The 27,193-nt window shown below is 47.7% G+C and overlaps 1 protein-coding gene across 2 annotated transcripts in view; it reads right to left on the reverse strand.

Moving 5' to 3' along the window:
• The window catches only part of Shc4 (SHC adaptor protein 4), a 93,866-nt gene extending 72,554 nt beyond the window's left edge, over positions 1-21,312 (reverse strand). Inside the window, exon 1 of one of the 2 annotated variants that reach the window (XR_015683408.1) lies at positions 20,430-21,312. Coding sequence is in view for 1 of the 2 variants with exons in the window: in NM_001191065.2 (NP_001177994.1) it covers positions 20,430-21,014 (585 nt within the window). In the remaining variant the exon portion in view is untranslated. 2 annotated transcript variants of the gene reach the window in all.
• Between the last annotated feature and the right edge of the window lie 5,881 nt (positions 21,313-27,193).

Below are 27,193 nucleotides of genomic sequence, written 5' to 3' on the forward strand. Positions count from 1 at the left end.
CATGTACCAAAGTAGATATAATATAGGGACATATTTAAAATGAGAATGAATCCAGGAGCCAGACCATCTATAGATTAATGATGCTTCATGGCGTTCTCCTCACCTGTCCATCCAATAGACCCCAAACTAGCACACTAGCTCCATTCCACCATGTCATCCTCTTCACCGAATTATGGGGCGGCAAGATGGCCCTGGCCAGATGCTGAGCTGACATCAGCACCACGTTCTTCAACACCCCAGACTCCAGGAGCACACACACATACTCGTTTTCTTATTCGTTTTATAAACAGTCCCATCTTAATTATTATGTTATAGTGTAACAGCCCTGTCAAGAATGAAGATATTCTGAGACACTCGTGCCCCTCCCTTTGGTGATCAGATTATTGAACCAACGAACTCCAAGAAGTAGACTTTTCTCAAGACTCTCATGCTGTGAGAAGGAAACCTGGTGTCAGCCAGAAGAGGAACTTGTCTCCCAGGAAGAGATTCCCTGCAACTCCAACAAGTTCTCAGAGCACTTTACAGGGTAGGAGTGGAGGTGGGTCAAGGACGATCAGTGGAGGCGCACACCCATGCTGGGCCTGCTTCGTTGTATAGACTTCTTGCCATCCACCCACACATAAGCCAAGACTCCGAAGGTGGACCTTCTTTATTCACACCTTTTACCGAGGCGGCCAAATTGAACCCATCTGCTTGCTGAGGTTTTCACTATTGCTCTGTCTCTTTGGTTGGACAATAGAGGACAGGGTAGAACTAGGTTGAGACCATTGCTGGTACCCAGGCTCTGGCTCTGACAACTCCAGTAACAACAATATCCGAATATGAATTTAGCCACCAAAGATGGTATCTATGTCTTCCATTCCACCTTATCCCAATCGCCCTTTGTGTTCCGAGAAAGCAGGGATCGGAACAGACAAAGGTGAATTCTCTCCCAGGCCTTGTATCTTTTATTCAAGGGTTTTGATTTTGTGATTACGATTCAAAAGTTGCAACTAATACCCTAAAGCAAATCTTTGTGGCACTGTGCCCAAGCCTAGCTATTCAGGGATTTTTATCAATGTGTAAAGGCCTAATCCAAGGAGACCACAGGTGCTGTCTCTGCTGTTCTGGGCAGCCTTCAGCCTTCTGGGACTGGATGCTCATAATGCAAATGTGAATTGAGATCTTGGCTTGCAAAGCCTGCCCTACTTAGGTCTACTTTAGCCGTATCAGTTGACTGCTTTCTCCTGGCTCTCTCCTGACAGAGGCAGGGAATCCCCCGGTATGTCAAAGAATTGATACATTCAGAGGAGAAAAGACTTTAAAAGTGCTAATTTAAGGAGGAAGGTGGGGGTTACAACTGAATAATTGATGCCAGCAGCTGCTAAATCAGAGGCCTGTGGTTAGAAAGGCAGGCCTTTCTTACTCCCGGAAGACTGTGTCCTAGACGTAGGCTCCATCCTGCCTCCATTTTCATGTTTTTGCTTCCTGCACTGCTTTCTTTTGAATATGTGGGAGTCATTAGTGCCAATCTAAAAGCATCTCCAACCTTCCTCTTCCCTGGGCATGGATTTTTTACTCCGTTAGCCTCTTCAAAGTTGGACACAGCTCCTCATTTGGTTGATGGCGTCACAGGGCAGTGACCTGTCCAATTTTCTTCTTCTTACAGTGCCAATGAGGGAGAATGGTACAGAACAGAGACTCAGCCAATGGGCTGCAGATACACAGCAGGAGGAAGAAATACTGAGACAATGCAGCACTGTCCTGTTAATGTAGAACAGGCTATGAATGGCCCAACCAGGGTCAGCCCGAAAGGCAGTGAGAGCCTCACACAGTCTTAAGAGTGTGGGCTTCAAAACTCAGACAGGCTTGGGGTTGATGTGAGCTTTGTGTGGACTAGCTCTTCAATTTTGTGACTTATGTATTTGACCTGTGGAGGGAACTCAGCAAATAATGGTCCCTGTGTTGGGATGACAATGCTCTTCTCGGACACCTCCAATTCCACCTGCTTAGCTTGGGGAGCAGATGAGAAAACCCCAATTACTTTGAAGGGACCTCAAGCAAGCGCTCTTTCTAGAAGGGCATTGTAACAGCAGGATTAGCTAATCTCAGGAAGCCGGGGAAGATTTCTCAGAGAAAGGCGAGTCGGGAGTGGGATGCGGGGGTGTTGTCAGGAAAGGCAAGCTATGAAGGTTGGAAGGAGGGTTCCCAGGAAATGGGCACAGCTAAGGGCAAACAAAAGGATGCTCCCCAACCCCATGTACTGCACTGAGAGACTAAAGTCTGCAGCTATGTCAGGGAGTATCAGGGGATTACAATAGCCTCATTTCCTGATGAGCTGTCCAAGGCCATCTTGGAGTGTGGAAGGTGAATCTTTTCAAGTCTTTTATTCTCGGAACCCAGCTAGAACAGCATGGAGCTCAGTGAGCTTTCTGAATATATGCTGAGGGCGCGATCATATTTGCCAAATTTCAGCCAACCCTAGCTTTAAATCCATTTCTCCTCACCCTTCTGTGAGATTCCAAACTACATTTCCTTCCAACCCACTTCTTAGACCCAAATAAATAAAAGCTAAAAATACAGCAAAGGTCATGAATCGTAAATGAGACGGGAAAGCAGTGACTCACAGAAGTTAATCTGCTCCCCAGGAGAGTCTTGCTGGATGTCCTTTGCTCTGAAAGGCAAGAAGCCAGCACCATGTTCTTCAGATACCCAGTGTGATTCTCAGGCCTGCTACCGGGACTCTGAGCTTACCACGCCCAGATGCAAAGGGTGACACCTTGTGCAGCCCATGACAGAGACAGGCCCAGAGGCAGACGCCAACAAGGATGCTACTGGGTGTAGACAAAGAAATGGGGTGACTACTGTCCTAGTGCTCCAGCATGTCCATCATGTTAATTTTCCTTTTTTCTTCATTTGGCCATGGCCTCAATACTGTTGTTTCTGTAGCCAAGGCAACACCATAACTCAGTTAATCATTCCAAGGGCTTAATGAATGACCTAGCAATTATATCTTGTATACTTGTTTAATTAAATTGGGATGTAACATAACTTAATAATGATGTATGTGTATGATCTCTCCTGACAACCCATAATCTACTTAAAGCGGAACATCTTTTTATATGACATCGTTTCTCAATTCTGAGTCCTTGAAAAAAAGTTAATTATGCCCTCCATCCCCAAATCCTACTCAGCCTTGAGAATGGAGGGCCTAGAGTGTGTGTTAGCATTGAGTGATGCTATAGAAAACAGAAACAAAAGCATCAACAAAACCCATGTGCTCACAGAGGAACATCTGGCAGTGCTTGCTCAAGGCAGAGGGCGTCTGGAGTGGCAGCAACCTCGTCAATCTCCTCCACTCTCCTTTCCTACCGAGAAGTGTCTGTACCCTTGGCTCTCCAGAGTCTCCCTCCTATAAAACATTGCTCCTGCCCATGCGATCATATGGAACCCTGCTAGCAGGAAAATTCCTTGGCTGGCAGTAGCTACAGTTACTGTCGCTGCACCAGGCCTGGTGGTGTGTGACTTAAGTCCAGCACTCGAGAGTTCCAGGCCAGCCTACTCTACACAGAGTCTTTATCTCAAAAGAAAACAAAATAAAACAAACAGTAACAACAACAAAATCACATCAAAAAAACCAAAAAAAACCAAAACAAACAAACAAACAAACAAACAAAAACAAACCTGTGGCTGCCACATAGTTAAATGTCACCAGAAAGGGACAATTGGGAAAAGCCAAACCATTTATCTGTTGCTGGGTTTAGTGAAATACGGTGTTTCCAGCAGACATGGGGCTCCTGCTGCTTCACTTTCCCGGTGCCCCATGAGCTTCAAGAACCACACTGTCTACCCTCCAAGTTCAAGCCTGGAAGTCCAGCACAGATAGATGGCTGGCCTCACAAGGCTGAGACCGTGCCTTGTGCTAGAAGGTCTCCTACGGGGCCCAGGGGCTCAGGGCCCCAGAGTGCTTTCTAACACTCTCTTTTCAGTGACATTTAAGTATGTGGAAGCCCCAGGGTTTTGTTGTTGTTGTTCGTTTGTTTTGATGTGATTTTGTTTTTGTTATTTTTGTTTGTTTTGTTCTGTTTTGAGACAGAGTCTGTGTCTTCAGCTTAGAGGATTTCTCTGAAAAAGAAACAGCCATCGGCCATCGGGCCTCGCAGAGCTGCATCTAGGTGTTCACCACCTGCCATTGTGTTTCTTTCTAAATGTGTTCTTAGTGGAATCTGATTCTGGTGGTAGGCTGGAGGCTTGGAGGAAGCTCAGAGATCATCCACTCCGACTCTTTCACAAAATAATCATGGCCCATCTAAGCAAGGGGGGGAGCAGAGAAAGCTCCCTAAGACGTGAGGATTTGGTTTGGTTTGGTTTTTGTAGGAATCTGTATTTCAATGAAATACAGGATAAGCTAAAGAGAAGAGTGAATATGGAGTAGGATATAGACTGGAGCATGCGCAGTGGCAACATTGACCATAACTGGAAAGAGGAGGGACCACGGCAAGTTCACACCCCTGAGAGAGACGGGGTGGAAACATTCACAAAGCTTGCAAGGCTGAATTCAGAGAAATCATCTTTAATAATGAGTCAGATCTAAGTTCCTGGATCAAATAGCTTTCAGAATGGGAAATAACATCGGCCATTTCTGTACGTTTGGGTAGCATTTGGGGAATCTTACATCGTCTTATAAGCAGGGCTGGGCCTCTGGTTGGGTAAGTCCCAAAGCTGCTGTGGAGGATGTCAGCAGACCTTCAACAGCCACAGAACAGACCAAAGGCTCGCTGTGATTGCCAAAAGGGCATTCTCGCTGGTCAGTAAGTAAAAGTAGACAGTCTTGTGCCTGAGGCCGCTCAGCACATAAGGAAGCTAGAAGCCAGGTTTGCTAACTTGAGTTCAATCTCCAGGAGGATCTACATGATAGAAGGAGAAAGCTGACTCTCCTCTAACCCCGACACACAGGCGAGGGTGCATGAGCCACGCGCCCGCGCGCGCGCGCGCACACACACACACACACACACACACACACACACACCTTCTGAAGCAGGAAGTGACTCGAGCAACATCACCATCCTTGGGTTCTAACTGAGCATGGAACTTTGTCTAAGCGTTCATTTACTCCACACAGAGCATCCCCAACCAGTGTACCCTGCAACTGTGATTCAGACTTTAAGCGATGCCCTCTATTAGATTGGTGCCTTCAGAATGAGTCTCAAATAGGACCTTCTCAGAGGTGGTGGGGGTGGGGGTGGGGGACAGCATTTTTAAGCTGAGGAGAAAGAAATGGTACAAGGAAGCTCTCTGTCTCCTTTTGGTTGGTTGGTTATGACTGGGTTGTTTTACTCTTGTCTGTTTGTTACTTAGTGGCTTCTATTTGTGTCTTGTTTTGTTTTGTTTTGTTGTCCTTTGTGAGAGAGAATCACTATATAGCTACGGTTGACCTGGAGCTTCCTAGGTAGACCAGGCTGGCCTTGAACTCACAAAGATCCACCTGCCTTCAGAGCACTGGGATTAAAGTGTTGCCACTTTCCGTTCCTTTGAAAGCCCCTTAGTATGAGGTGGTACTTATTATGACACTGTAGAAACATAATTCTGTGTGATCAGAGGCACAGCTGTGTGATGGCTGATCTTCAGCAGGGATACTTTGTTAGATTTAGAATCACCCACGAGATATGTTCTGGGCTTGTCTGTGAGTCTGTTTGCAAAGAGCTTAGCTGTGAGGGCGGCCACCTGCAACTCAGGCAACAGCACGCCAGGGGATGGGATCCAGGACTTAATACAAACGCAGAAGAAGGAGGTGAACTGAGCCATCTGCTTCCTAACCTTGGACACCATGTGACCAGCTGCTTCATGCCCCTTCCACTCTGCCTCCTGCCACGATGGACCCTATTCCTTTTTTAATGGTAACCCAAATAAACCCTGCTGCTCCTAAGTCACGTGCGTATATGGGGTGTTTGTCTTAGCAAGGAAAAGAATAACTACAACAAAAGGAACGCTCATGGACAACTCCAGGGCCCGAGTACGTCAGGGAGTCTTAAGTGATGAAGAGCCCATCTCAAACTTGACTCTCGTGGAAGTCAGGCAGTTTCTCTCCAGCCCCAGACACCTGCACTACAAACCTATAGCTAGGTGCCCTGACTAACAGCATTCGTGAATAAGACAATGGGAACCACAAGAAGCAGGTGATGGCCTGCTGGATGTAGGCCAGGCATTCCTGTAACCTCCAAGGATGGCTCCTTCACGGAATCATTTCCTCTGACATACTTCTGAAATATCCCGTCTTCCAGAAAGCCTTCTGATCTTCTGACTGAGGAATTGAGCCAGACAAGTCAGCATGACTAAAAGATGACCCTTGTTGGCAATCTTTCTGCGTGTTTGGTAAGAGCATCTGAAATCTATCTGCGTAGCAAATTTTCAGTTTTCAATACAAAATTACTAACTTTAGCCTAATGCTGACTGTTAGAGCTTTAGACCTAGAGATCATGCTGACCCCCAAGTTTGTATTCTTTGACCTATATCTCCCCTTCTCCATCCTTCCTCACCCAGGTACCTACTGTTTGAATTTTTTTTTCTTTATTAACTTGGGTATTTCTTATTTACATTTCGAGTGTTTTTCCCTTTCCCGGTTTCCAGGCAAACATCCCCCTAATCCCTCCCCCTCCTCTTCTACATTGGTGTTCCCCTCCCCATCCTCCCCCCATTACTGCCCTCCCCCCAACAATCACGTTCACTGGGGGTTCAGTCTTAGCAGGACCCAGGGCTTCCCCTTCCACTGGTGATCTTACTAGGCTATTCATTGCTACCTATGAGGTCAGAGCCCAGGGTCAGTCCATGTATAGCCTTTGGGTAGTGGCTTAGTCCCTGGAAGCTCTGGTTGCTTGGCACTGTTTGACTTTTCATTTCTGTGTTTTCAGTGTGCGTGCGTGCGTGTTGCTAGTGATCAGACCTAGGACTTTGTGCCTACTAAGCAAGCACTCCACCAGTGTACTGTATACACAGCTCTATATTCAATGACATTTTTTGGAATTCCAGATAAGAAGTGTACCCCCAATGCACTCCATATGTACCCCATCTAGCTTTAAAACAACCATTTTCCACCTTCCTCTCTTGAAATCAGGGAGACAAATGCAAGAGGATGTCAATTTCTTTAAAAGGGCCTAACTCAGTCAGAAGGTGGGACTTTTGCCTTCACTCTTCTTTTTGCCTACTGCCTAGAAAATGTGTGTGAGTGTGTGTGTGCTTTGTACATTGTGTGTGTGTGTGTGTTGTGCGTTGTATGTGAGTGTGTGTGTGTGTTTGTAGGGGGCTCCAGCAGCGATGTCAAAACCTTGAGAGCCCATGGATGGGAGCCATGTGTTAGGAATAGCCAAACAGAAAGTAGAAACCTGAGCTGGGAAGTTTGGGGTAACCTTAGAACCCTGCTCCGCCCACCTGCAAACATTTTCTAACAAAGCAAATGAGGAAAGCCTGTGTCTCAGTGAAATCCATCACTCTCATGGCTCCCCTGGTACCATGCCTCTCAGTCTGCGCTCTGCAGGAGGTAGAGGAAGGATTCTGGCTTCTCTGAGGCCACCTTTTCCAGAGAGTTCTCTAAAGAGCTTCCTCACTAGAGGCACGACAGTTCTTAAAAGGCAAGATTAACATTTAAATGTCTGCTGTATGAAAGTAGAATCGTTCAATGATAGGACCAGGTATCCAGACCTACTAGGCTTATCCTAAGCTTGACGAATAATACACCCTCCCAGCCACCTCTGACGGTCCAGAGAGACACAACAACGAAAACTCAGGGTAGACAAAAAACAAACAAACAAACAAACAACTAGAAAAGCTAATGTGGTCTGCCCTCCTTTTGCTAGCCAAATGAGACAACATCTCTTTCATTAGGAGTCCAAGGTCTGTGTCAATGACTGGAGTGTTGGGGTCAAAAATGAGCTAACATACATACGCATTCTGGGGTAAGCCGGCTTCAGTTTTGGCAAACCGATAAGGAAAAGCAGATTGGTTTTTGCTGAAGGATTTTGTTTTCAGTATTGCTCATATATTTTAGGGCTCACCGTCTGAGATTGGATAGCCATTTAGGGTGCTCATTTCTGGGGAAGACTAACTTCTTCACTAGAGCTGCAGGATATTAGATCACACTATGAACCCCGAGATTGTGTTATTTACTGGAAAAGCATGTTTTTATTCGTGGTGTGGCTCAGCCTTAGCACACACCTTTAATCAAAGAGCTTTCTGCTTAAATACTGAAAACAAGAGTAAGTATGAGTACACTGTAGCTGTCTTCAGACACACCAGAAGAGGACACCAGACCCCTTTACAGATGGTTGTGAGCCACCATGTGGGTGCTGGGAATTGAACTCGGGACCTCTGGAGAGCAGTCAGTGCTCTTAACCTCTGAGTCGTCTCTCCAGCCCTGAAAACAGGATTAAATAAAGTCAACTGTAAGTCAAGAAGTGGAGCAAGCAACCAGTTAACAGGAAGTGAACATAGGATTATTTAAAAGAAAGAAAGAAAGAAAGAAAGAAAGAAAGAAAGAAAGAAAGAGAGAGAGAGAGAAAAAGAGGGAGCCAGGAAGATTGATAGAGAGACACACAGAAGGTAGAAGGAAGGGACATTCAATTTGAAGGAGGTTTTTTGAGAAGGTGTGAGAGAGCGGCATTCCAAGTGGGATGAAGGTTATCTGAAGAGGAAGGTCAGCTGGGTGCTTTCTCTGCCTCTCTGAGGTAACAGGCTTTCACTCAGCATCTAACTCTCAAATCCTCATTGGTAAAAATCAAATGCTTGAGATTTTGTTTTAAAAACAACAACTAGAGAGTATTACTAATTGCTAACACTGTTCTGAGAAAGGAATTTTCTCCAAGTGACAAAATCTGGTGAATGTAGCTGGTCTTTGCTGCTTTGTGAGCTCTTTCCCCACCCTTTATCCCCCTGGTTTCACCCCCTATCACTAGATAGGAGAGAAAGAAGGATGAGAGAGAGAGAGAGAGAGAGAGAGAGAGAGAGAGAGAGATCCCTGAATCTAATTTTTTCCCTTTTGTTCTTCTTTGAGCACAACGACTAACAAACTATCATCACCATCCCTAAATAACCAACAACCACCTCCCCACACACCTACGGGGACCCTAGCATTTATGTACCCCAGAAAATCTAAACATCACACAATTGCAGAAACTATCTGCAGCTGGCAAAACCACACCTCTGCTACAACAAGAGGCAAACCATAGTCAGCTACTGTGGACAATCTGATATCCTCACACCCAGGATTAAAACAAAAGCACATTCTTATAATTTTTCTGTTATTTTAAAGAAACCAACATCCCAGAATTCTCACTGCAGTTGAGAACAAATTGCATCTTAGCCAAATTTGTTTACCAAATTCTGTGGAGATAAAGGCTATCATTCAGAAAAGCAAAAATCACCTGCTGGTGGTGGTGGACACCTTTAATCCCATCACTTGGGAGGCAAAGGCAGGAGGATCCCTGAGTTCAGGGCCAGCCTGGTCTACAGCATACATTCCAGGCCAGCCTGGTCTACAGCATGTATTCCAGGACATCCAGGGCTACACAAAGAAGCCCTGTCTCAGAAAAAAACAAAAAACAAAATAAATAAAATAATAATCATAATTTTTATAATAAAGAAAAATATAAATCAAGTCATCATCTCTTAGTTTACAACAGATAAAAGTTGTGAGAGTGAAGGGAACTTACAGATCCTAAATGAAGGGGCAGCCATCGATGAGCTGTAGATCACAACTATGGGTCAACATGCATCATGACAAAAGCTGCCTTGTAAGCCCCATCGACAAATCATGTGGCAGAATTGCTGACACGAGACATGTGGCACTAGAATAAATTCTCTGACTGGGTTGGCCTTGACCACCTCTTGTATCAAGCAAGGTACTAGTGTGTTTACACCTACACAGAAAATGTGTTACTCGCCCGGTGTCTTTGGCTACGAACTGTGGGCTCATTGAGAATCTTCTGTGTCTGCGCTGCATCTCATTTAGCAGTCACTCTATAACCTACAGACACTGCCCCTATTGATAAATGTGAATGTTAGGTTTAAGTTTTTTAAAGTCACTCTATGGAAAATAGGCCAAAAGTTTGGTAAAAACTACTTTGTGGTGGCAAGTTGTCTTCAAAAATAATGTTAAGTTGGGGAGGCAATAATGGTCCAAAATAAAAATATGAAGTGGGCTCCGCCCTCGTCTGTTTTGAACGTGTCCATAAGAGCGTCTTCACTTTAGAGAAATACGAAGTGTGATGAAGACACAGAGCTGAGAGCAGAGTTTGCTCAAGGAGAAAGAAGAGCGATACGAATCACTGCATAGAGCATCTGAACTGAGTTCCCCGCACGAATGTGTGCTTGGACCCGTTACCTGAGTTGAAACCAGAAATGTAGCACTGTCTCCCTTTTTTTCCAGCCTCGTGGGTATCAAAGAAGAGGCCTTCTATCATGCAGCTTTAAGAAGCGCTCTAGTCTTTTACCACTCTGACGTCACCTGCCATCACTCCATTTCATGGGCCAGTCGTCCAGTAAAGATGGCTGACCAACTACCCTGATCTGCAAAGCACAACACAGGCAGATGTTCGCCCTTCTGCCTGCTACTGCTTACCTCCCTCCCGGCTGGATGATTCTGCCATGCCCAGTTCAACTTGTCTAAAACGGAACCTGCTTCTTCTCCTGCTGGGGTTCCCACGTCTTTCATGGCATCTCCTCCAATCCAGTGTACATCCTGTGCCTTGTTTACAGGTGTGACTGTACATTAGAGACCAAAAAGACTCCACCAGGAGACTCTTAGGTCGGGTAAACACTCTCAGCAGAGTGGCAGGAGACAAAATTACAGAGTCAGTAGCTTCCCTTACACAACAATTTCAAAACCACTCTTCACAGAAACAGAAAAAAAATATCTTAAAATTCCTGAGGACCCAAGAGGTGTCTGGAACAATCGGAGCAATTCTGAGCAGAAAATTGGATGATGCTGGGGCCTGGGCTGTGGTAGTGCACGCCTTTAATCCCAGCACTTGTGAGGCAGAGGCAGACAGATCTCTGTGAGTTTGAGGCCAGCCTGGTCTACAGAGTGAGTTCTAGGACAGCCAAGACTATACAGAGAAACCCTGTCTCAGAAGAAAAAAATGACGCTGGAGATGTCACCATACTTGATAGGTATATACTTCAAGGTATATATACTACAGAATTATTAGAATAAAAATAACTTCATAATGCACAAACACAGCCATGTAAATCAGTGGAACAGAAGCACCAAATATAAACCACCAGCTACAGCCACCTACTTCTGACCAAGATGCCAAAAATATACATCGGAGAAAGGACAGGTTCTTCCGCAAACAGACCCGTATCTCTCAACTCCACACAAAAGCAAAGACTTCCTGCAAGACCCAAGACTCTGGATCTACCAGACAGGAGAACACTTCTAGATGTAGGCATAGGCAAGGGCTTTCTGAACCGGCCTCTTGGCCTTTTAAAAAGTAATGGTGACAGTTGACAGATGGGAGTCCATGAGACACAGAAGCTTTGGCTCAGCAAAGCAAACAGTTAGCTGAATAAAGAGGCAGCATACGGGATGAAGAAAGCCTTTGCTAGTTGCAAGTGTTATCGGAGGCTAATGTCTAGAATATAGGGAAAAACTAAGAAAGCTAAACAAGAGCTCAAATAACTCGATGATAAGCGAGCTGATGAACTAGGTCTCAAAAGATGGAGCACAAATGGCCCATAAACACATGAAGAGAGGGTTCGCCCTCACTGGCCTTCAGAGGAAACGCAGACTACATTTAGAGCCCATCTCACTCCAGTCAGAATGGCTATCATGAAAAAAACAACAAATGCTGGTGAGGATGTGAAGAATCGGAGCCTTTTTACACTGGATTCTAGATTCTCCTCTGTGGAAATCAACGTGGAGAGGAACCTCCTCCAAAAACTAAACTTAGACCTCACGGATGACCCAGGGACACCACTCCTGGGTTTTCCCCAAAGGACTCCACTCCAAGTCAGCACATCGCAGAGTTTACTGTAGCACAGAGCCCAGCAGCTACATTAGAGAACCAACCCAGGTACCTAGCAGCAGAGGTGCGGGCAAGGAGAATGTGCTATGTATGCAGGTCCGCATGCAGGTCTGCGAAGACCAAGGTCAAAGTCCAGTGTCCTCCTCTCTTGTTCTCTGCTTTATTTTTTGAGACAGCTTCTTTCACTGAACCTAAATTCATTGATTGACTAGGGCAGCTGACCAACCAGCCTGAGGAACCCACCTGTTTCCCTGCGCCCCAACACATGCACACACACACACACACACACACACACACACACACACACACACACACACACATACATACTTGCACACCACATATGCATACATTCACACATACATACACACACATACATACTTGCACACCACATATGCATACATTCACACATACATACATACACACACACACATGCACACATACATTCACACATGTACACACACACTGGGGACGTAGATGTGTGCTACCGCACCCAGATTTTTGCATAAATTCTAGTCGTCAGATCAGGTCCTCATGCTGGCAAGGCAAGGACTTTACTGCCTGAGCCACCTTTTGACCTCCAATTAAGTTTAAATTATACAGTTAATCCTTTTCCAATAAATAGCTCAACAAACTATTTTCTAATGTTGCTGTGGCAACAGTTTTATGTTAACTTTACCCAAGCTGAAATCATCTGTCCATAAGATCCAGCTGTAGGGCATTTTCTTAACTAGTTATTGATGTGGGAGGGCCCAGTCCACTGTGGGTGGTGCCATCCCTGGGCTGGTGGGCCTGAGTTCTATAAGAAAGCAGGCCATGGGAGCAATGCAGGAAGCGGCACTCCTCCATGGCCTCTGCATCGGCTCCCGCCTCCAGGTCCCTGACCTGTTTAAGTTCCTGTCCTGGCTTCCGTCAGTGATAAGACTATTATATCAAAGTGTAAGCCAAATAAAGCATTTCCACTGCAACTTGCTTTGGTCATGGTGTTTCATCACAGCCATAGTAACCCTGACTCTCGGACAGTTGCTGAGGAAAGAGGTCCGATTTCTAATGCTATCCTTATAGCACATGATCTCCGAAGTGTTTGCTTTGTGTCATGGCTTCCCCTTAACTGCAGGGAATCTCCAACCTCAGAGTAGTTTTGAGACCTATAAATTAGTTGTCAAAGCTCCAACTGCATTTTTCCAGTGAAAATGTCAGTCCCAGTAGTGGCAGGACATGAAACTTAGCATACTGTCTAAGTCGCTGTTCTATTTCTATGAAGAGATACCATGACCTAGGCAACTCAGGATTAGTCAGATATCACCATGATGAGAACATGGCAGCACTCATGGCCCTGGAGTGACAGCTACATCTTTTCCTGATCCAGAGACAGAGAGACAGAGAAAGAGAGACTGGGCCTGGGAAGGGCTTTGCAAGGCCACACTATTCCCCAAAGCCATGCCTACATAAGCCTATAGGGGCCCGTCATAGTCAAACAAGCCACCACACACACCAGCCTAGCCTCTGAATGCCATTTGGCCCAGGAGTGGGTCTGAGCTATGGTAAAATCTGCTGTTCTTGCTGAAAGCGTGCTTGATCCCTGAGAGGTTAGGGGTAGGAGGTAGAGTGGGAAAGGATGTGGTTCAGAGGATGTGTGGGTTTGAGAGAGGGGAGAGAAGGAAGAACATGCGATGCAACTCTGGCTGCAGCTTCTAGGAATCCCTCAGTTATCCCTGCCTTCACTATTAGCTCCTGACCCACATCCAGGCGCACTTTCCTTCTGTGACTCAGCACTGTTGGCAGGTTGGGCCTCCCAACGCTTGTCACTGAGAGATATTCGACTGCAGCCTAACACTAACGCCAGAAGCACTACCTCCTCCCAGTTATAACCCAAAATATCTCCAGGTATTGCCAAATGGCCTGGGAGGCAAAAATCACCCCGACTGTGACCCACAACACTCATCCCAGTCAGCAGTTTCCAGTTTTATGTGTATAAGAATCCTGTAGAGTGCTTAACAAAATGCAAGTTTCTAGGGCCCTGCCTCAGATCTTCTGGTCCCGGATGTAGGCTAGAAATCTACATTTTTAACAGATGTAGAGGCTTCTTGGAAGACTTGTGGGAAAAGCACAGTGAGGAGTCAGTAAGATAAACAAATGTCTTCACAGTCAGAAGGTTTTTACTCTATTGCTCTGAGGAATCAGAGTAGAGACTTGGAGAGAAGGTTCCACTAGGGCTAAGGGAGGGGACATGGTCAGGTACTGAGGTCAAGTTTAGTCACACACACACACACACACACACACACACACACACACGCACACACACGCACACGCACGCACACGCACGCACCCCTAGCCTCTAATATACCCACATATACCTAGACCTTTGAATGTCCACCCCTCTCCGTGTGACAAGTTTTGTACAAAGTTCTTTCACATTCTTTTCTCATCTCAGGCTGTCCCTAACTGCCTGAGAAAGTTTATCAGGTTTAAGCAAAATGTAATTTTGAAGTTTATTGCTCCCAAACTACTGATGAACAAAGTAACTTCTGACACACAACTCCTTTGTGAATAAGGACAGCCTGTTCCAGAATTCTGCCACATCTATAGGACAGGAAAGGCTGTTCCCACGGAGGAGGCAGGATCCCTCCCTCAGGTCTGTCCCCAAGAACTTCTTGTCACACTGGATAAAAGAAAGGAGCTCCTTGGTGTTCACTCCAAAAGGCATCTCGGCTTGTCTATCAGGTTTGCACATTCGGAAAATGAAAGATAAAGGGGTTGGAGATTCCTTCACACAGCCATGCCACAGGCAGATGTATAAACCTAGCCACCTTGGGGGTGAGTGGGGCTGGGCGGAAGGGGTGTAGAGCCATCTTGACCCATAAGTGCAAGTGCAAGGGCAGGTGTTCCCCTGACGATTGAGCTGTGTTTTGGGAACCATGGTTGGTTCTTCCTTGTAGCATGGTAGTGAGTCAAAGTCATGCACATGAGAGGAATTCATAGTCACAAATGGTGGTGAGGGACCTCAGCACATTGTGTCAGTCTGCTCTGACAAGGACACATGCCACCCCCAAAATTCTCCTTAAACCAGAGCCCAAGGCAAAGCCAGCGTTCTTTGGGGCCTGCTAAGGTTTGGATAAGGTTTGAATGCGTCCTCAAAGATTGAGGTGTTGAAACCTGCTGAAATGTGGCGCTGTCAGGAGGTGATGGGGCCTTTGAAAACTAGATCCTGGTGGGAGAAAGGGACAGAGAACTTGGTCTGTGCATGCATTCCCTTGGAAAGTTTTCATAGCACCCCAGTTAGTTCCCACAAAAGTGAATTGCTGAAAGAGAGAAAACCTGGACCATAAATCATCCTGGCTTACCTCTCCAATAACCTCTGCCACACGTTTTCTCGGTGGTGCCGTCCACCACCTTACGATAAAGTTGCACCAATACGGGCTCCCTGCCACTCTCCACGCTCTCTTTTACTATCTTAGTACTATTCTAAGACAAATCTCTTACAGGAAACGTTTTCCTTTTGATCTTTCGAAAGTACGTCCGCCATCTTAACCAGGCAGGGCCACCTGCAGTAGCACATTTAACAGAAGGACGAGAAGACATGAGCTGAGCTTAGGAAACAAGAGCGTTACCCAGATCTATGGACTCCGGCACTAAGGAGGTGTGTGGTTTGTGGCAAGATGATACTCAAAGCTGAGCCTCCATTTGTTCAGGGTCAGGGCTTAGCCTGACTGAGCTCTGTAACTGCCTTGCCCCATGGTGTGAAAGAACTGGATATCAAGGGATATGTGAGCCTCAATGAGAAACCACTTTACGCAGGCAATGTCCTGCTCCCCGTACCCCACTCCCTCCACCCCACCCCTACCCTTACACCCACCAGCTCCACTCAGACGTAATAAACTTGTCCTGTATCCTCAGCCAGCTAAGGGTCACACAGCAAGAGACAAGGATCACCCTCTGTGTCCCTGAAGTCATTCCTTCTACTGGCCACCAAGAAGCTACAAATAATGTCCTCCAGGACGCTCTAATAACAGAGATCCTGACAATAGAAGTGCATGGAACAGGAGCTCTGGACTCAAGCTCCAAGACTGCATTTTGTACTTTAAACAGGGCCACACAGTGTGTGTGTGTGTGTGTGTGTGTGTGTGTGTGTGTGTGAGAGAGAGAGAGAGAGAGAGAGAGAGAGAGAGAGAGAGAGAGATGTGACTCACCCAAGGTCATGTAGTCAGTTAATATCAGAGTCATTGCTTCTAGCTCAGCCCTCTAAAGAGAAGGGAGACCTGGAGCCACCAAGCACAGTTTCTGGGAGATGTGAGCACTGCCCTTTGTGTAACTGGGAGATGTGAGCACTGCCCTTTGTGTAACTGGGAGACAGGAACGCCACCCTTTGTGTAACTCCTAGTCCCAGGCTCTCCCACAAAGCAGAACTGTAAGTTCACATGTAACGTGGTAGACTAAATCCAGTTGAAACAAAGAAGATTCAGAGTGGCAGCTCATTGGCTCATGAACCAGATACAGACAGGAAACATATTGGGGAAGGGGCAGGGTGTACTCCTTGTGTGTATGTTGCAGGAGGATATTATATTTACAAAGGACAGGAAGAAACCCCTCAGCCCACGCATGGCTGCTGAACACAAGTAGGCCCGTGTGAGCAGACAGATAATTAGGATGAGGCCGTCCGATAAGCCAGCTACTCCTGCCCATTCAGGAGAGGATTTGGCCATGGACACCAGGCAGAATGCTGTGTGAACAGTGGCACCACAAAACACCGAGAACTATTGGCACCTACCAGTAGCTGTAAGAGGCAGGGTAGGATTATTCTCACAGACCTTTGGTAGAGAGGTGGCCCTTCTAACATTTTCACTTGAACTTTTTGACTCCTTTATTAAAAAATGTATTTGTTTTTATTTTTTTTTTGTTGTTCTTTTTTTCGGAGCTGGGGACCGAACCCAGGGCCTTGCGCTTCCTAGGCAAGCGCTCTACCGCTGAGCTAAATCCCCAGCCCCTGTTTTTATTTTACATGTATTAGTGTTTTGTCTGCAGGTGTGTCTGTATGAGGGTGTGGAACCCATGCAGTTCCAGACAGTTGTGAGCTACTATGTGGGTGCTGGGACTCCTCTGGAAGAGCAGCCAGTGCTCCTAACCTCTGTGCCATCTCTCCAACCCCCTTCACGATCCCTTAGCTCTAGTAAAGTCCTGTCGCATAAACCACCCGGTTAGTGGCACTTGCCACAGGAGCCCTGAGATGCCAGTCTGGAGCAATGATGAAGAGAGGCTGGGGGGCGGGGTTAGTCTATAATCATGCAGATGTGCAGCCAGGCCAGATGTGTGAGCTGACCCTGGAAAAGAGCTCTCCTGAACAGCATGGCACTTTATCTACCTTACTCCATCAGGAAGCTTCTAGGCCACATGCCTTGGGGAGGGGAGGCTAATGAGAAGAGAAGGGGTGTGAGTGAGGCAAACCTGGATGGGAACCTTGGATTGTTCTGGGTACCTTGAAGACCGACCGCTGAGGGGGAAAGTACCTTTAGAAGGCCTCAGAGACACGAGACCACTTCACGGAAAAGTCACTACTTCACAGTCTGCAATGAACGTCACCTACTCCAGTACTTTATCCAGACTAGTCGTCCCACTCCTGCTTTGGTATCTCACAAAGAAGAGGTTGCAAGAGAAACTTGCAAAAGAATCGAAATCTGGGCTTAAGCAAAAGTTCCTTTAAAAAAAATTAGCAATTAGGAGGCATAGAAAAAATTGATAGCATTACCAATTCTACATCATAAAACCACGAGAAGAAGCACTTCTTACAAAGGCTGTGGGAAACGGAGTCTCTGCTGCAACGAGTGAGGACGTCACCACGGTGGTGGTTCTGACCCCAGGATGCAGCCTCTCCCCACAAGTGACTGCCTCTCCATTGACTCTGCCGTCACATCTCCAAAGCGTCACTAACATTTGAAACAGGACACTGACTTCCACCAGGACAAGATCACTTCCCATGCTCAGGGTTAGTCTATTTCATTGACACGACGTCCGGTTTCTATAACAGATCCTGCAACGTGATTGGCTCATGGTACGCGTAGGTCAGACACATGAGTGGCTGGGAATAGACAGTATTAGTCACACGTGTGGAAAAGGGGGCGGGATGTGGGGGCTCCTTTCCCTACAACTATTGTACCTGAGTCCTCACTGGCCCGTGCCCACTTGTCCTGCAAGATATTGCTTGACCCTTGACCCAATCTATCACCCCACTCAAGCTTTTATTCTCATCTGCATGTGCTTGTTGCTATAGACAAGAGCACGGCACAATCACGCTGTGTCTTTCTCAGTACAATATTTTTCAATGAAAATTAAGATTCCGATGCTTCGCTTTTAAAAATTGGTTCACATCCCAATAGAATTCTCAAGGACAGAATGCCAGCCAGGGTGGATGGACTCTGTGGAGAAGAGAGCTAAGAATGGTAGACAGGAGGCACGAGTCCAGATCTCACTCAGCTTTTTTGAGTTGAAAATGTACTCCTCTGAGACATTTTAACTTGGTAACGTGACAAATGAAACCCTTTTGTCTTTCAAGTTAGGATCTATAACTATTGGGATATTTTAGGCTTTGTGAGAAAGGCAGCTAAAGCTAGAGATGCACATCACAATATCATAGCAAAATTGTGAGCACATCTGGGTTATGGGGTCAGCATTTCTCCTGGGGTAAGTTATCACCACTGTGAGAAGACAGCTGGTGTCCTCATTAAGGACCCAGAAACACTGGTAAGGGGACCTCCCAGGGAAAACGGACATCACCCAGCAACACTTCTCACACAAGGTGTGAGTGTGTAGGGAGCCAGCTGGGGTTCAGGACAGAAGGCAAGGTGGGACTGAAGGTAGGACTCAGAAGGCGGTAAGCAGGTGCCCAGAGCCCAGGTTTGGGAGTCACTCCAAACCATAACCTTTACTCCATAAAGGTTGGCACCCTACAGCTTGAAAGTGCTCCGTGCTTCCGGACTTTCCACGAGCAGACGCAAGCCTGGTTGCAGTGCACTACTTGCTGTGGAGGTGGATGCTGGGCTCCACGTTCCTCAGGGGCAGTAGGTATCAGTTTACCAAGTCTGCTCCAAGCCTGTTCCCTCCGCAATCCTTCCAGCACCACCCCCTCCGAGCCTTCCACGAGCGAGCCCGACAGTGTCAGTGTGCAATGTAGTCAACCACTCTCCCACCTTCAGTTCTGACTTTTTAAGCTCAGTCAGTGCTGGGTCTGATGAGACCGCTTTCCTGTACACCAGCACCTCTAGATACCATTGTCGTTATCTGAGAAGTCAAATGCAAACTTATGAGTCCCCTTCCCAATTTACTCTGCTGTCTCTGGCCTCCTGATATCACCGGGGACTTAACTTTGGAAGTTACTCTTCATTCTCTAGTCTTCGTCCTAACTCATCTACACCCTCCATGAAGAACAGCAAGCATTCTCGCTGGCCTCGGGGATTTCTTCCTGCTTCAGCGCAGAGTTAGATAAAGCATCGATGGACCTTTTAAAACCTACACTCACAATAGAGGACCTTGCTCACCAGGGTTTGCAGCCTCTTTACTCGGCCCTTGAAGAGCTTTGACGACCTCCCTTTCTACCCCTGCTCTAACTTGTTCAGTTCCCGAGGTCTAGGTGCTAGCCATCACCTCCACCTTCCTACACCCTCTCTAGGACAAACCCCAGACTCCCCCGAAGACCCCACAGTGACTTTGATCCTGCTCTTACACCTGTCCAGAGTCAACCTTTCTACCATGGAGACTTGCCATTGTCAGGACACATCTTCTCATAAATCTCAGAACCCGACTACGTCCCCCGGCGCCCTCCCGACCTCCCGGGTTCCTTAAGTATTTTCATGAATGCACCAATTGCTAAACACTCATTGCTCCCGTGTAATCTATCACACGTGTGTAAGTTGAGATCTAGGCTCTAAAAGATGGACATTGAGAAGCTGCATCTCTAGTCACTCACATATCGGTTGGGCAAAGACAGACACAACATCAAGGACCCTGACTTTAGACACTCACATGGGTCAGGCCTAACTCCCACTGGGTGGGTGAGTGCTACATCCAGCTCCAGCTATAACAGGACTTTGCTAAACTTTCAGACATGCTTGTTAAATGTCAAATTAAAAAAAAAAAGAAATTACATCAAGTCAAAACCCTTTTATACCACACGTCCCAGTTGCCAAGGTTGCCATCTTGTCTGTCTGTGAGAAGTTGTCTGCACTAACAGCTGCCTCCAAGTTAGCAACAGCTCATACCCTTGGAGCAAAGTGGATCTGACTCGGGTATGTGCCTGTAGGAAATCTGTATGGCCAATTCTCCCTTCAGTTGATCCAACGGTAAGTCTTCTTGTAATCTAGAGCCAGACAGGTTAAAGCGAAGGCCCGCAGAGAGCACAGTTGCCCTTCCTGTGAGTGATCAGGGAGCAGGCCTTAAGGGACTTACCCTCACACAGTAGTTGAGACCGTTCCCCAACAGGTGCTGCAGAGGAGGTCCATCCTGCTTGCTCCTAGGGTTTGGTTCTCCAGGCCCAGGCAGTGGGCAAGTATCAGGACGCAAGGAGGTGGGCCTGCATCCCACCTGGTCCGGAAGAGGTGTAGGTGCAGGCCCAGTACTATTCAGACTGGTTTCTGGGGACGCTGGGCTGCTTGGAGTCTGATCCTGGTTCTCTTGGAGCTTCAGCCTGGGCACCTGTTTCGAACCCAGGCAGAAGGTTTTCAGACTCAGAAAAGTGACGGGGTTGGCCAGCTTCATGCTTGCCATACGGGGAATCAAGGTGCACAGCGCGGTGGGGCTCTCCTGGTTGGGCACAGTGGCATCTTCAGCAGGCAGGTGAGGGGTCAGGGCTGCGTAAGGAGGTGGCGATGAGCCCTTGTTTCCAACCGAGCCTCCGGGGCTCCCTTCGTCCAAAGACGTGATGGACTCGTTCCGAAAGCGGCTGTACTTGGTCCTGTGAAGCATCCCCAGGTGCCCAAAGAGTCCTACATACAGCGTGAGTCCTGCCTGGCTGTCCTGGCTGCGTTCTCGCATAGCCTTGGCAGCGCTGAGACGGAGCACCGCAGCCTAAAGTGCCTCACAGTCCAGTAGACCCACACCACAGTCACCTCTCACTTCTGCTCTGGCGGTCACCCGCCCGGGTCTCAAGCTGCTCAAGGATGACAGTCCCGGAGGACGCCTCCCCAGCTCTGATTGCAGGCCCTTCCAGGCCCTGGCAGAGGCCCTCGGAAAGAAGGGGGGAGGGGAGGGGGGTCCTCGCCCCGAAGTCCCGTCCCCCAGGCTGGGGAAGCGGGTGCCACCACGCCTCTAGCCTTAGCAGAAATATTTAGCCTCTTTCCCTCTGCGCACAGGAACTTTCAAACCTGCTCCCTCCAGCTCCCACGGGGCGGGGCAGGGACTAGCCCATTAACCCTTTATTTGTTCCCGCGATTGTTCATTTCAAAGGGAAAAATAAAAAAGCACATAAGAGTCAAAGGCTCTTCTGTATGGTCTGGGGTTATGACGGCTGCCCTCTCTCGGAGGATCTTGGTTCTGGGCCACCAGCCAGGAGTCCTAGCGACGGGCGCTGGTTCTCATTGTTCCTCCAGCTTGAGGTCCGGGCATCCTCGGTGCAGCTCGGGTCCGATCCCGGCCGGCCCACCCCTACTCAGGGCGCCCTTCCCTCCCGGACCCTCCTGCAGTCTTTTTCAGGAGGAGCCTGTGCGCGGCAGAAGGCTGAGTTGAGCGGATGATACCCAGGCTGTTGAAATTTTTATGAATGAACTTTGCCGAATGAATTTCCCTCGTTGTGTAAGAGCTAATAAATCTGTGAATGGAGCCGAGAATAGCTGTAATTGACTGACCCGTTTGGGGCGGTGCGGGGAGGGGGGGGGTTCTTGGTTTTCATCCAATCAGGCTGCAGCTTCATGAGTCATGCACCGTGAATATACTAACTAGTAGCCGGGAGAAAAGAAGCCGGGCAGAGAAGAGGGGGGGTAATATCTGATGAATGGGTTAAAAGTAAAGGCAATCTTTGCTCCTGGATCGTCTGTATGCTGGGAATCAGAAGGTTAAAAATCGATTTCCTTTGTTAAGATGGGGAGGGGCGAGAAAGGAGCTGGAAATTAGATATATTGTTCCATGGACATTAGGGCATATGTTACAAAAACAACTCGTGTGCTAAACCTAGAGTCATTTTTCTTAGGAACGTTATTTTTTTTTTAATTGATTGCCTCCCCATCTTCCGTCTGGTGCAATTTCCTGAGCCCATCAAATGCCCGGGGAAGACGACGGTAAAGGCAGAACACACAGGAAGCCAGAGCCCCAGCTGGGCAGAGGAAATGCAGGTTCTTTCGGGAGCTGAGAAGAGGGAACTGCTGAGACCTCGGGTGGGGGCGGGGTGAGATCTCCGGGAGGAAGCCGCTGAGGTTGCATTTCTCTGTGAGCCTTGGCTCTAGTACCTGAGACTATTCATGATTTCCAATGCTAAGGCAGCAGCCAAGAGAATCTGGGAAGAAGGCCACCTCACCTTCTCACTGACCATGGCTGTCTTAGCTCTCGAGTGCTCAGGACTCTGAACTCTGGGGCCGTCCACACACAGGTTTGAATGAAACCAGTGCAAGTGACCAGGAGACAAAGCCGCTTCACCTCGGAGCTTCCTTTGTGCTTAGGCTTAGAATGGCTTTTCAGTATCGGCTAACTTTGTGAGCATTTGTGGCTTCCTATGCCTTCCTTTCTGACTTTCTGTTTGCACCTCAACATTTGGTAAATATGAAGGGAATTACTAACTCAGAACTCAAATGACCGGGACCTAGGGAGACAGAATTCAGGTAGGACTGAAAGAATCCACTGGGTACCTCTGGCTGCTGTCCATGCCTCTCTTTCATCTCCCCTGCCTTCTCCTCTGGGTCCCTCCCTTCCACATGCCATGCCACAGTAACATCCTACTGCCTGGAGAGCAGTCCCTTCCTGTCTGTGAATGGTAATGACCTTGTCTATGAGAAGCAGCTAAAGAATGGCGTGAGGAGGCTTATAAAATGGCTACAGTCCCTTTAAAGCCTTCTCATATGCTCCAGAGAGCACCTGCCTCCCGAAGCATACTGGACAGCCTTTTTTAAAAGGCTGCTGGAGAGATGGCTCGGCGGTTAAAAGCACTGCTCTTACAGAGGACCTGAGAGGGTTTGTGTCAGGCCGTGCACAGTACCTCTAGCCCAGAGGATCTGACATCCTCTTCTGGACTCCATGGCCATACACACACACACACACACACGCACGCACACACACACACACACATTTAAAAATGGCACACTCATATACTTTAAAAACAATAAGATGAATCTTAAAATAAACAACCAAATAAAAGGCCATTGGAACCAGGGTATCTCCACTGAAGTAGTGTTCCCAACTGATAGAGTACACGATGCCATCTTAGGCAACCAATAAGAAAAGGTACCACAAAGCAAGGGATGCCAAGGAAAGAACACAGTCTCAAGAAACTATTCCCGAAACCCATCTATGCCTGGGAAAAGCTAATGATGTCGAAGACTCTGACAAGGCCTCAGGAGGCTGTCCTACCTATAGGCCTGTGTGACCTAGAAGGCCCTCTTACCCAGCTCTGCATTGTGCTGACCAGACCAGCACAATGGAGCATTCCGAAGCTGCAGGCAGAGCTAGGTGAACCAGATAGACGGGAAAGCAAGTATGACATGCCAACCGCTTCTCAGTCCTGGGAGCCCGGAAGACATTCACCTGCACCCACTGAAAAGCTATTCATCTGTCCAGCAGCTCTAGAGAAGGCTGACTAAGCAGGTAAACAGGGGGACAAAAGGACCAATCTATTCTCCCACTAGAAACAGAAACAGATACAACACTAAATAAGGTTCACTGGAGCTAGCCCACTGGCTAGGACCTGTGTGCCCAGTACTACTAACCACTCTCTGCACCACGGCTGTCTTACTCCTGTACAGACATAAAGTGTTACGGTTGGGTCCGTTGCTATATATGGTAATGCTAAAATCTGTACCTGAAGGTCTAGGCCTGCAAGGTAATTCTCACATTTACAAGCTTTTGTTGTGCAAACCTTGTTCCTTGATTTAAAACTGTGGGTTAAATTAAATTGGCTACAACCAACTCCTGGAGGGGTTAGAGGTAGGTAGGCTTTGAGTTACCTAGTTGGGGATGCAGAAGAGAGACCAGGAGGAGAAGGAAAAGGAACAAGAGGAGAGAGGAGGACACGCCCAAAAGGTACGATGGACCATGAGTGCATGACCAGGAGAAAACAGCAAGTATCTGGGGTACACCACTGGGAAGGTAGATTAGGGGTTACCCCCAGTAACTGTCAAAGCCAAATAAAATAACCATAGTCCAAGTCTCACTCATCCGTAAACTAGCCGAGGATAAGTCTAAGTTGGTAACGGAAGCACGTTTCGCAGCATAACCCCAGCTGGTGAGCAATGATGCCACCCAACAGCTGCAGGACCCACTGCCTCCTGATGACCAGAAAACCCACATCTAGATTCTAGGCCATGGGTTCATGGCTCCCCAGTGCTGTAGCCAACAGATGGGTGGGAAGGAGAGGTGAAGATGTCTGCTTCCAGGTTCCGGCCTTGTGGAGATGCCTGAGTCTGCCATCCCAGAGCAGCCATGAAGTAACTGCTCTGCCACCTTTCCTACCTCTGCTCTGCAAAGCTGTGGGAAGTAAGGAAGTGCATGCAGCCAACCAAAGGCCTCTTAGAAGTAGAGATGATGCCAGCCTGGAGGTGATAAGAAGCTTTGAGGGCCTGACCCACATGCACTATGTGTTTGGCCCCTAAGCTGGGCTGGCTTGGTGGAACTGGCCTGCGACCCCCAGACACTCAGGAGACTGGGGTAGGAGGATAGAAGCTCAAGCACAGCCCGGACTAGAGAGAGTTCAAAGCTAATACTCAGTAACTTAAGAGAAGGAGATACAACATGATGTTTGCCTAACAGGCATGAGGCCATGGGTTCCGTCCCTACTACCATTAAGGGGGAGGCATTAGTGGGGGAGTTAGGGAGCCAGAGGGTAGGCTGCTCAGTAAGCTGTCCCATTTTCTTATCTATAAGATGGGCACCATAGGGCTGTGGGCGTAGGTACAGCAATAGTATGTGGTGGCCTTGTACTCCAGGCCAGCTTCTAAGGTGAGCGCTTCGCAAATGCACCTGGGAGCAATTCGAGAGTGCCTTGTCTAAGCCACTATATCCATGAGGGGCCGGGCTGGTGCAATGGGACAGACCTTTGACCACCACGACGTAATCCAGGAGACACAGAAACCTAACTCCATGTTCCCTAAGTGCACGCTCATTCCTCCCCTTCTCTCTTCCTTGGAGATAAAATGTAGGAACCAACCCCTGTCCTCAGAAGGAAGGACATGACTACTAGATAACCAGATGTCGTCAAGAAACTGTTCAACCCATCGATGCCACCTGAAAGAGAGTCATGCTTTGACCCTTACAGGCCACCCTCTTTGCTTTGCAGCACCCCTCCCTGACTACCTTCTGTGGGCACAGCCTGCGTAAGCAAGAAACAGCGAGGCCAGGTCGGACCTCTGTAGAATGAGCTATGGGAGAATGGGAGAAGATTCCACTTTAAGAGCTGCTGGGACGCCTGGCAGCTCTTTTTTAAAAAAGCAGAATCTAGAAAATGAATGAGGGAGACCAAACAGAGAGAGTAGAAGCAGCTAGGGGGTGCGGGCACGAGTTTCCTGAAGCCCACCATCACAGCATGTCTCACAAGCTGACCTAAAGACATGGGTAAGCAGTCCTTCAGGTGAGGGATGGGAATGCAGGGTCCCCTGGGTGTCATGGCAGGTAGGAAAATGATCCAAGAAGGGGTAAGGACGAAAACTGGGCTCAGCTTGACTTAGACTGGACCAAACTGTTAAGCGTAACCAGAAAAAAACAAAATACCCCCATCCTAAGAAAGACTCCCAGGCTGTCTTCATGCTTCTCAAGAATTCTGCTAGAAATCACATCTGGACCTAGTTCCAGGTGTTACAATGAGCACTCTTGAAGGCTACTTCTAAAAGCAAAGCCTTACATCCACATTTATGATGGCAAGGATCTTCCTTTTATAACTTGATTATACCGGTGAATAAGACTGGTTTCATTGAAGTTTGTGTCTCCCTTCTTTATACTGCGAATCAAGACATTTAAAGATGATTCACTTTTATTATCTTTTTTTGATTAAAAAATTCAAATTGCGAGTGTCTGTGTATAGAATTGTGCTCATCTGAGTGCAGGAGCCTTTGAGGCTAGAGGATGATGGGTGCCCTGGAGTTAGAGTTATAGAAGATTGCATATGTGGGGGCTGGGAGCAACACTCAGATCTTCCAGAAGAGCAGTATGGGCTCTTCTGCGGTGAACCATCGCTCCGGCCTTTATCTTTGTGTTTGTGAGTGTATGTATGTCTGTGTGAGTGAATGTCAAAAGCGTGCAAGTGCCCACAGGGTCCAGAAAAAGGCATCAGGTACAAGGAATTACACTTGTAAGCCACCCAGTGTAGATGCTGGACACTGAACCCTGGTCCTCTGGAAGACCAGCAAGTGCTCTTAACCACGGAGCCATCTCTCCAGCCTCTGAATCAAGACTTTTTTTTTGAAAAAGACATTTTAAAAGGCTAAGTGGTGAAAGGTTATGATACGGAGGTGGCCAAGAGTTGCCTGGCCAGAGGGTTTGGATTCGAAAGACTCTAGGTCAGCTGTGGCCCTTCCTGTCACGACCTAAAGGACATCACATTACACATTTCCAGATAGCGCATCCAGTGTGGTTGCCAGCAGAAGGAGGGTCTGTGGCCCAAGAGCGGCTAGAGATGCTTTTCAGAGTCGAGTTGAACCCCAGCTCAGGGAGTGCTGAGGGTGGCTAGGGACTTCCTCCTCTACATTAATCTTGTGACATCCCCCTAACTTCTCAAAATTCACAGGAGTGCGGTTCTGGGAACGAATACTAACCAAATTCCGCAGAGGTCTGGGACAGCTGCTGATGGTGATGGCTCCTCAATGACACTGGAGCCCAAAGTCACTTTGCCCCCTCCCCCGCCCTTTGCTCCACTGTGGCCGATGGGGCTCAGCGGGTATGAGCCCCCTGCTAGGTCTCGACTCCAAGAGAAAGCAGGTAAAGGAGGAGCTGGAACCTTCTGCAATGTTGCAGTCTTTATACCGTACTGAAAAAAGTTTGCAGGTTCCTTTAACTAAAACAAGCTAAACCAGGAAGCTGGG

This window comes from Rattus norvegicus, chromosome 3, assembly GCF_021556685.1.
Source record: "Rattus norvegicus strain SHRSP/BbbUtx chromosome 3, alternate assembly SHRSP_T2T, whole genome shotgun sequence".
Taxonomy (NCBI): Eukaryota; Metazoa; Chordata; class Mammalia; order Rodentia; family Muridae; genus Rattus; species Rattus norvegicus.